This window comes from Poecilia formosa, unplaced genomic scaffold (assembly GCF_000485575.1).
Source record: "Poecilia formosa unplaced genomic scaffold, Poecilia_formosa-5.1.2 Scaffold4, whole genome shotgun sequence".
Taxonomy (NCBI): Eukaryota; Metazoa; Chordata; class Actinopteri; order Cyprinodontiformes; family Poeciliidae; genus Poecilia; species Poecilia formosa.
Genome location: NW_006799943.1, coordinates 4,213,242 through 4,223,457, shown reverse-complemented (window position 1 = coordinate 4,223,457; position 10,216 = coordinate 4,213,242). Strand labels below are relative to the sequence as shown.

The window sequence follows — 10,216 nt, the reverse complement described above, 5'->3', positions numbered from 1 at the left end:
AATTTAAAATGTCAAAATATTTTTAAAAGTAGTATTTCAAGTTGTAGACAGATATACTATGCATATAGCTTTGTTCAGGCTTGTTGAGTAGAAGAAAATACGTCAGGTTTGGGTTTATAACACTATTAGAAAATAATTTTGCTTAGTTGGTATCAGTGTTGTTGTGTAGCGAGAAGTTCTTGGGGTCAAATCCTGGTTTGTGGTCTTTCTAAATTGAGTTTCCAAGTTTTAACCATGTCAAACATCAATGCAGAGGTTTCAGATTCTCCTAGATTGCACCAGAACTTCACCAGCAAAGCAGCTTACAAAAATGATCTGATGATCTGTTTTAAATTTACAAAAAAATCAAATATCTTAAGAGAAGGGAAGAATAATTAGTTTGAGTGTATGTGTACGCATAAGCAAGACACACTTCTACCCAATGTGTCATCTTACTGGGCTTGATCAGTGAGCGCTCACATTGACAGTTGTTTCAAGTGTTAGCTCATTTGTTTCTAGAGGACAGGATCAATCAAACTTTTCCATAACAGATTATTAAACACTTAATTGAAGAAGACAGGAAACAAAATCAGCAGGTTATCTTAATTGAAAATATGGAACAGTTTTATAAGAGTTTCTAATTAATTTTGCATAGTGCAGAAAGCAATATGGTAAGGCTGTTGCTCTTTCAGTGGCTCATTAACAGTTAGATACAAAATAAAAAAAACAGATCTTTAACTCGAGCAAAACTTTAGAAAACATTAAAAAAAAACATGAAAAAAACAAAACAAAAAAAATATGAGACACCAGCCAGATGGAAAAAAAATTACCTTGAGAGAGACTAATGGTAACGGCATTACCATACCCTGTAAAACCACAATTACCCTTTAAACCAGGGGTCTCAAACTCCAGTCCTCAAGGGCCGCTGTCCTGTAGCTTTTAGATGTGCCACAGGTACAAAACACTTGAATGAAATAGCTTAATTACCTCCTCCCTGTGTAGATCTGTTCTCCAGATCCTTGCTAATGACCTAATTATTTTATTCAGGTGTGGTGCAGCAGAGGCACATCTAAAAGTTGCAGGACAGTGGACCTCGAGGACTGGAGTTTGAGACCCCTGCTTTAAACTTTTTGAAGTAGCTTCAACTCATTCATAATGGACGTACAGCATCTGTAAACATCACTGTTCAAGTCTTGCCAGAGATCATCAGATTGGATTTAAGTCTGGACTTTGAATAGGCCATTCAAACTTATGAATATGTTCTGGGGGAGATGAGTAAAAGGAGCTGAACACATGGCTGTAACACTTTTTTTTTTTTTTGTTTCATGCTACCTTGCGTTTGATCATCACATAAAATCCCAGTGAAATAAAAAACTTCCAGGGATAATAATACTTTTTCAAGGCACTGCATATGTTTTTTTTTCTTTTCTTCCTGGACAACTGAGAAATGCTTTGGTTATACACAAATAATATGAAGAATCAAAACGTGTTTCATATTTCACATGAAAAGCAAATTATTAACCATTAAGCTGATGGCAGAAACGGTTAAAACAGGAAGGACCCTTGAGTGATCAGATCAGAGGGTTTAGATCGAAGACTTGCTGGGGTGACTTTGATCACATTTTCATTGTCATGCGTTCGTTGGTAACAGAGGGATTCTGTTTACCATTCTGTCATAGAGGATTGATCGATGGCGGTCTCCATCAATGTTTCTGAGCTTCTCCGAAGGGAATTCCCCAAAGGAACTCCGATTTTTGATCACTGGGTTATTACCTGCCAGTCTGACTGAGGTCTTTTATCATCCAGTCAATTTACAGAAGGACATGAGAAAGGAGCATGCACTCAAGTTCAGGTAAGTGTCTACATGATGTATTTCAGGCTTTCTAATCAAAAGTCTCCTCAAAAAACCTGCTTTTGCTTTGTTATTGAGCTTGGAATGCACAGTAAAGTTATTAAAGCAATCAAATTTAGGAAAACTAGGAAAAGAACAACAGCTGAAAGGGTAAGAAACATCCATTTGTCTGCAGAATACATTTATAAGTAAAGTTGAACATGTAAGCCATGCAGATTCAGGAGAAAAGTTTGAAGAGTTGTTGAGGTTTCTGATCACATAGAAACAATTCAGCTATTATTTGGATTGCATAGCAGAGGTCCAACATGCTAATCAGGGAGCTTTGGAGCTGCTAGCTGGAGGATTTTGAGGGAAGGAAGTCAGGGACTGTATTTGCTTTGCATTCCGTCTTTACATTAAGCCATAAGCTAGCTTGTTCCAAACTCCAGCTTTGCATATATGCATGACTAATACCTAAACATTTTCAAACTCTATCAACCGAAAATAGAATGTGCGAAGCTGTCAGTGTGTACCTGTCGGCTGGAGAAGATGAAGACGAGGGCGGCTCCCGCGGCGGTCAGACCCCAGGTGAACAGAGTGCCCAGCAGGGCCTGGATCACAGGGCTGTAGCCTTCCAGCATGGTGCCACACCTGGCAAAGCAGGATGCAAAGTCAGTCTCTAAACAAACTACCATTATTCTGTAGTCGCTTTAACAACCGAGAAGATTACAGTGCTGATAAGTGCTCCTCTAAGGCTAAAAGACATACAGTATTATCTTGTTAACGTACTGAAACCTTTGCCATTTTGTCACAATAAGGCTTCAAATGTCAAGGTATTTTATTCATCAAACACAAAGTGGTGCACAATTGTGGAAGGAAAATTATATGTGATGTTCAAATTCTTTATGCAGTGGTAGCCACCCAACTGAATGCTTTCTAGAACTTTTTTTTTGCTACACTTACAGGTGCAAGTCCTTATAAATTTACAGACTGGCATTTTTGTCTGTTCTTTGAAAAACGACTCAACAGGGTAGTTGTTTAGCCCAACGGTAAAGCAGGTGCAACACATACAAAAGCTAAAGGGTGGACCCCAGGTATTCATAAGGGGTAGAGAACACCATTGTCTACGAAATGCAAATACCTAAAAACACTTAGAACTGCCTACTTTAACTGTTCAAACACCAAATATGTCTCGATATATTTGGAAACCATCTTAGCACAACATCTACAGTCTTTCCAATCTAGCCAATCAATGCCAGGGCAAATAAATAGCATGCCTGGATTAGCTGTTTTGCAAATGCCAGCCAGTAGCGTGTCAAGTAGTGTTGCGTTGAGGCATCCCAGCTTCCCAAGCTGTTTATTTATTATTATTATTATTAGATATGTTCTGCAAAAGAATCCACTAACAGGTTTGATTTTCCAAAACCGGAGCAAAAAATAAATAAAATCTGTAAATATTGAACTGCGAATAGGCAGATGGTCGACTGTAGCGCTACTAATGAACAATGACTAGTCTGTCCACAAAATCAAAAACAGCTCAAGCAGAGATTAGTTGGGGCCAATCTCTGAACAGTGATTCTTAAGTCTAACTGGGTTTAGTTTTGAACTTTGACTGGGCCATTCTAATAAATGAACATGCTTTAATCCAGGGGTCTCAAACTCTAGTCCTGGAGGGCCAAAGTCCAGTTAACTAATTTTAAAACCAGGCATTAATCAATGCTTTACTAGAATCCACCTGTGATGCATGTGGCTAGAGTCAGCGTAAAGTTCTGACTGAATGAAAATCATTGTAACCTATTTATGTCACGTTAACGAAGAACAGCTGAAAACTAACCGGGTTTATCAACTGCGGTAGCAATTTGGCTCCGACTCCTCCCTTTGTCATTTATACATTCTATGCACGAAATGCTGAATAAATATTAATGTTGTTTCCACATATCATCTCCAATGTCCGCTGGACTTCGGGTTGCGCCGTGTCAGCAGTTTGGGATTCCCCTCCGTAATTTCCCCTCAGAAAGCACGGAGGAGAATCCGCGCTTTCTGATTGGCTACCTGTCACATTCAGCGTTAAGCTCCCAGTCAGGGAAAAAACCCTGATTTAGATCGGAGCGGCCACGACGATCTACCGTAACACACCATACACTACAGGATGATCGGTTACGAAATCACCAGCGAGAATCTTAGATCGGCCAACGATCTAAAATTGTCATAAGGGCAAAATGGGGACAAAAAATCGTGTAGTGTGAACTGTTGCATTAGGTAGTCGGATGTGCCCATCTTCTCTATTTAAATCTAGTGATTACTGAAGGCCAATATAGTATACAGACTTTATAATCTGCACTCTTTTGGTTGAATGCAGTATTTATTTCCACTTTGGCTTTATATTTAGTTTTTATTTAAGTAAGTTTTTTGTTAATGGAGACTGAGAATCAATTTTATTTTTGTTTTTGATTGTTTTGTTTATTTAGTTTATCAGTTCCAGTATTACGTGTTCTTTTGAAAATATAGTGTTTCTATCGATGGCAGGAAATCACATGCATTCTTAGTCAATATTATCGTTTATCGCAATAATTTTTAGACAATTAATCGCTCAGCAAAATTTGTTATCGTGACAGGCCTATTTGTTTATGTTGCCTCTTCCATAATTTCAACAGAATATCCAGACCATATGAATAGAAAAATTGTTTTTTGAATCAAAAATTATTCCTGAAAATCCCCTAAAAATCAGATTTGAATCAAAAGACACTGAAAGATTTGCATCTCCAGTCATGGTTCATGGCAAAGAGCAAAAGGAGACTGCAAACATAAAATTAGACCGGCAACTCCAACATTGGCAAGCGTGTCCTGAAACCATCCGTTAACTGACCCAGGAGTCGTCCTCTAAGACTGTTTCACCAAATTAAGACGTAAACAAGCATGAAAATCCTGTTTGCTGTGGATTACAATATCCTGCCCTTCTTTATTTGCTTCTCTGTGACCACACCCACAGTGGACTGACTCCCGGCTTCGTAGAAATCCACTGACATGTCACACTGCAGGTCGAATTATGTACATATATAAGGCAAATTCTGTGGCAACAGTCCAGACCGTTTCATTCTATTATCTTAATAGGATACTTTTTATTTTTTTAATTGTTTTAAATGTGGTTTTGTGGTTGTGGGTGATATCAACCAAGGAGATAATTGGTGGAGGGAAAAAAAATCCAGATTTTCCAAAAATTAAATCTTCATAAAAAAAAAAATGTGATTAATTGATTAAAAAAAAAAAAAAACCGATGTATCGTCCAGCCTTAACTGAATCAAATATGAAGTAAGAAAACATCCACAGTAAAACACTGGCAGTTTGGTCAAGTATTTCCGACTTTTACGTCAAAAACCTTTGAATAATTGTTGTCCCTTTATTTAATTTAGCATCAAAAATAAAGGAAAAATAAAATTGTTTAACAGAATGGTGAAGCACCAATTAAGATTTCAAACATCAATCTGCAGAAATCTAAGTGCTTCATTCGGTTGATAAAGCTCATCCCACGTTTAGAAATAGTGAATATAGTAAATTTTTTGTCAAGATTCTATTAATCCCACAATAGTAAGATGATACAGTTGAAACCTAAAGTTTATAGATGCCAATTAAAAAGACAAACACCTTTACTTTTCACTGTCTGAAGTTAAATCAGTGCAAAATTATCGAGTTTTAAGTCAGTTATAATTTAAAAAATTAGTTCTATTTGCTAAACATAATTTCCTCAGTATTTGGTAGCCTAGTTTCAACTACATATATATATATATATATGAAATTTTCTTTGCATTTAATCATTAAATAATGGTAAACAAGTCAGGTGATGCCAATTTAATTCAATTTTCTTGCTTGCAAACGTTTTTGGATCTGACTTAATGGTGTCTGAAATTAAAGGTACATTTCTTAGTTGTTGTTTTTTACCACTAAATATGTAGAAGAATAAAAGTAAATAAATTACCTTTAAATATAAGAAACCACATTCTTTAATCCAGATTTTAACTCAACATGCAAGAATATTTACCTCGCAGTAGTTGTAAAGGCTAATTTTATAATGACAAATGCTAACAGCTGTGTGTCGTTGCTAACATAATGAGGCTTCGGCATAGTGGAATAGAAAGTGTAGGTGACAGCTGTCATTTTCAATTTAAAAGGTCAAAGGCATTTTTCTTCATTCATTGTCTAAAGGCGCTCTTAGGGCAGCTTAGCTGTGGCGAAATAAATTCAACATTATCCTTTAAAACACGTCAAGTTCGTGTGCTTCGAGTCCTAAATGAGAACGAAGAAGCTACTGGCTTCTTTTTTATTACCAAGGCTGGATAAATGAGAAGCAACCGAACAACTTTACAATTCTTACTCTTACAAGACAATACTGGTGGCATTTCGTACACAACCACTATTTTTAATAACAGGGAATAATGTGTTTTAATTCGGCTGAATTTATTTCCCGAAACTATTAACTTAATTGGAAGTTTTTCAACAATTAAGTCGGCTGTACTCACTTTCGACCTGTGGCTCTGTGGACTCCTCTGTATTTACTTCCTGTTTCCTAGAGCACGTGTCTATGACAGCTGACGCTCCGCCCCCACTCGCAGCCGATTGGCCAGCTCTTTGACGGCGGGAGTTTTTACTCTTGATCGAAACTCGATGAATAACATTGTACAAAAAACATTTTTAATCCCATAAAGCGAATTTAGAATTATAATAATGATAAAATATTTTAAACGCTGATATAGTTAAGCGAAACTTAATAAATAAATGAATGTAAATAAACTATACTGTTCAATTTGAAAATATACAGGGCAATTAAATTAAATTAAATCCCATTTTAACAGATTTGGGGTCTATTTACATGTTACTTAAGCAATAAACGCTGGAGAAAATACGCAAATAAAATAAACAAAAACAAGGAACATGAACATGGCAGCAATTACTGATAAAAAGGAAATACACACTCACTGGCCACTTTGTTAGGTACACCTTACGAGAACTAGATTTCTTTTTTCCATTTCAACCTTAGCTCTTTGTGGCATAGATTAAATAAATTCTCAGGCGTTTGGGTTGACATTAATGTAAAAGTATGCAGCTGTTGGAGAACAGTAACTCATTTTCGTGTCCAAGAAACCATTTGCAGTACTGTTTGCTGCCAGAACTGGTCCATCTTCTCATGTGTTTTGTCAGTTGTTTTTACTTATTTTTAAATAGTTTTTTCTTGTTTCACCAGCAGAGAGAGAAAAAAGAGAAAAAAAATGTGTATGTATGGCACAAACATTTAAATATAAAGTAGATTCAAGATAAAACAAATCAAAGTTTGAACGTCAGGCAAGTCAGTAAAATCATTAAAAGCATTCATGCTACTTATACTAAATTATCAGCCATACCTTCTGAATGCTGTTAATGAAATCGAGTCATTAGAAGCATTTACTGCAGTATTTGTCTCTCTAACACCTCATATATCGTTGGTGTTGTAAAAAAACAGGACTGTCGTAGATTAAACCAGTTTTTACAATAATAAAATGTCAGAGCAACAAATGATCTTCAGTGATCAGTTACTTTTCCTGTTTCTCATAAAGAATTTCACGATTTTAAAATATAAAAAGGACCTGAGATCTTCACTTCTACTTTGGGCATGCATGTTTATTTTTGGACATTTTGCACAGCAGTGATCCAAAACTGATTCCTTTTTCCCCTTTTACAGCTGGAACCTTCCTGAAATGCTTTTGGCATTTATCTCAGAGGGAAATCCAGGCTATCTTGAACTTTGACCTGCAGACCGATCCAACACATTTTGAGCTTTGTTGTATTAAAAAAAAAAAAAAAACTTGAACTTGAACTTTTTAAATTTTAATGAAAAGAAAACAGAGGTGATGGTGTTTGGACCCAGTGGCTCCTGTGAGTCCTCCTCTGTTGACCTGGGACCCTTGGAGGTTTACTTTAAACCTGATATTACAGATCTTGGTTTTAAGGTGGGCAGTGATTTCAAATTGGACAGCCAAATCAGAGCCGTGGTTAAGTCTAGTTTTTATCATTTAAGGCGATTGGCGTCAGTGAAATCTTTTCTTTCCAGGCAGCATTTTGAAACAGTGATCCACACTTCTATTTCGACTTGATTGGATTACTGTAACTCACTTTATCTGGGAGTCAGTAAGTCGCTGCTCTCACGTCTGCAGCTGGTTCAGAATACTGCTGCACAACTTTTGACAGGAACTCGAAAGAGAGAGCATGTGACCTCTGTCCTGGCCTCACTTCGCTGGTTGCCTGTATATTTTAGGATTCATTTTAAAATTCTTGTTTGTTTTTAAATCACGGCATAATCTTGCCCCGGCTTACCTCTCTGAGCTTCTTCACCCCTATATGCCCTATCGGTCTCTCAGGTCCGCAGATCAGCTGCTCTTGGAGGTACCGAGATCCAGAAGGAAGCTCAGAGGGGACAGGGCTTCCTCTATCATGGGCCCCAAGTTATGGAACGACTTGGCTTTGCAGGTTAGAGAGGCTCCTTCACTGTCCACTTTTAAAGCTCGTCTTAAAACCAATCTATTTTACTTGGCTTTCAACTCCAGCGGGATCCAGTTTTAAATTGTATGTTGGTTGGTTTGTTTTAAAACTGTAAGAGTTGTTTTTTTATCTTTATTTATTTATTTATTTTATTATTATTCTTTTTTTTTTTTAATTGTTATGTTGTGTTTTAATGTACAGCACTTTGTATCAGCTGTGGTTGTTTTAAAGTGCTTTATAAATAAAGCTGGCATGGTATGGTATGTTGTTGTCATTCAGAATTTCCTGTTTCTAAAGCATGGAATCTCCTCCAAGTGCCAAAGTTCAGATCTTATGCCACATCTGATTTAAGTTACTTTTAAGGCTGACTCATCGATCTGGATGGTTTTTATGCAACATACCAGCCAGTTAACAAGGACAGTCTCAAGAACAATTTGTTTTCTTTTTGAATAAAAGACACAATTACTTAAATGGAGTTGAAACATTTAAACATTTAAACATCAAGGAAACATTGTTTCTGAAGAAAGATGTCTTATGGTTTTCTGGGAAAACAGTTCTTTTAGAAACATTCCTAAAATGCTTCACAGTCCTCATTGTGTAGTTACCGAAGCTGCTGGGGGTTAAAGGGAAAACAAATTCCACAAAGCTGTGTGCATTCAGCCAAAGATGTTCAGCCTATTAAAGGAGCATTTCTGCTCCAAGTGCATCTGATATGTAATGCAGTATGTGGATGTAGTCATGCGGTCTCCTCTTTCTTATGCTTAACATCAGCTAAGAAGTACAGGCTAACATTATTAGCTTCACTGATGGATTAAAAAGTCACGCAACAAGTTAAGCACTCAAAGATTCTGCAGTGGATCGTTTTGTGTTGGACTAAAAACGGATGTTTAAGATGCAGGGGGGAAAAAAGATGCACCTGCAATGGTTATTTCAGTTTATTTTATTCATTCTAGTTCACAGCAGCAGTCATCTGTGGTGTATGGCTTTTTGCATGTAGAGCTTTGTACCGCCTCACCAGACATCATGTCAGGGATGTGTAGACAGGAGAGGTGTTAGCTGCCCGGTACGAGTCCTGCAGGCAGGAAGGAAGGGCCAGCGACACAGATCTTCTCTCCATCGGCCCCTGAGGCAGGTTGGACTTCTAATGTTACCGTAGGAAATGCGGGACAACGTACCGTTCCATGTTACTTCATCAGCAAAAGGTTCAACAAGGGGCCTAGGATGTACTTCAGATCTGTCATTCAAAGTTATTTCCTGATGAGGGCAATGAGCCTGATGGTGGCTTTCTTGGGCGTCAGGATGATTGGATCATTTGAAACAGGAAGAAGCCACACACTCAGTTGGAGAGACTTGTCAAACGTCTGAGTGACAATAGGAGCTAGCTGGAAGAGAGTTTATCTTTCTTACTTAAATGGCCAACTGAAAGCGGTAAGGTAACCACTGACGACAAAAATAGATTTTTTTCCCCCAAAGTTATAGAGACATTCTCTCTTCCTTTTTTTATCAAGGGAGGCTTTGTCTGATTCTGAAACCTCTTCATCGTCTATCCTCCTCTTCCTGAGGTCGACATCCTACTGTAAATGATGAGGCAGAACAAGTTTTGCTCTCTTTGGTCACTGCTGTAAAGCAAAGCCAAAACGTTTTCTATTAGCATATTAGCCATTAGCACAGTTCACATCACTACCTGTAAACAACGGTTTCTACTACCAAACTCAAATCATGTTCCATAACACACAGAGGCTGAACAGTTGAGCCCTGCCCAAATTAATTTTATCTTCATATTTTTAAAACAAGGGTTTCCAAACTGTTGCCAGAGGGCTATGTGCAGATCACAGTGACTTTGTGTGGCTCCTGATCACATTTCACAAATGATGCAGATGGTCCCTTTTTTTAAAAAAA

General features: G+C 37.4%; 2 protein-coding genes across 6 annotated transcripts in view; both read right to left on the bottom strand.

Annotated features, from left to right (window-relative positions):
- Nucleotides 1–6,422, bottom strand: part of slc39a11 (solute carrier family 39, member 11) — a 146,610-nt gene extending 140,188 nt beyond the window's left edge. For all 5 annotated transcript variants that reach the window (XR_001663190.1, XM_007560637.2, XM_007560649.2 and 2 more), the window contains exons 1-2: nt 6,325–6,422; nt 2,344–2,461 (exon numbers count right to left, since the gene is read on the bottom strand). Coding sequence is in view for 4 of the 5 variants with exons in the window: in XM_007560637.2 (XP_007560699.1) it covers nt 2,344–2,451 (108 nt within the window). In the remaining variant the exon portion in view is untranslated. The remainder of the gene's footprint in view (nt 1–2,343; nt 2,462–6,324) is intronic.
- Nucleotides 6,423–9,239: 2,817 nt separating this feature from the next.
- LOC103143857 (homeodomain-interacting protein kinase 2-like) overlaps nt 9,240–10,216 on the bottom strand; it is a 77,054-nt gene continuing 76,077 nt past the window's right edge. The window contains exon 12 of the mRNA XM_007560593.1: nt 9,240–9,936. Within this exon, the coding sequence (XP_007560655.1) occupies nt 9,861–9,936 (76 nt within the window). The 3' untranslated portion in view covers nt 9,240–9,860. The remainder of the gene's footprint in view (nt 9,937–10,216) is intronic.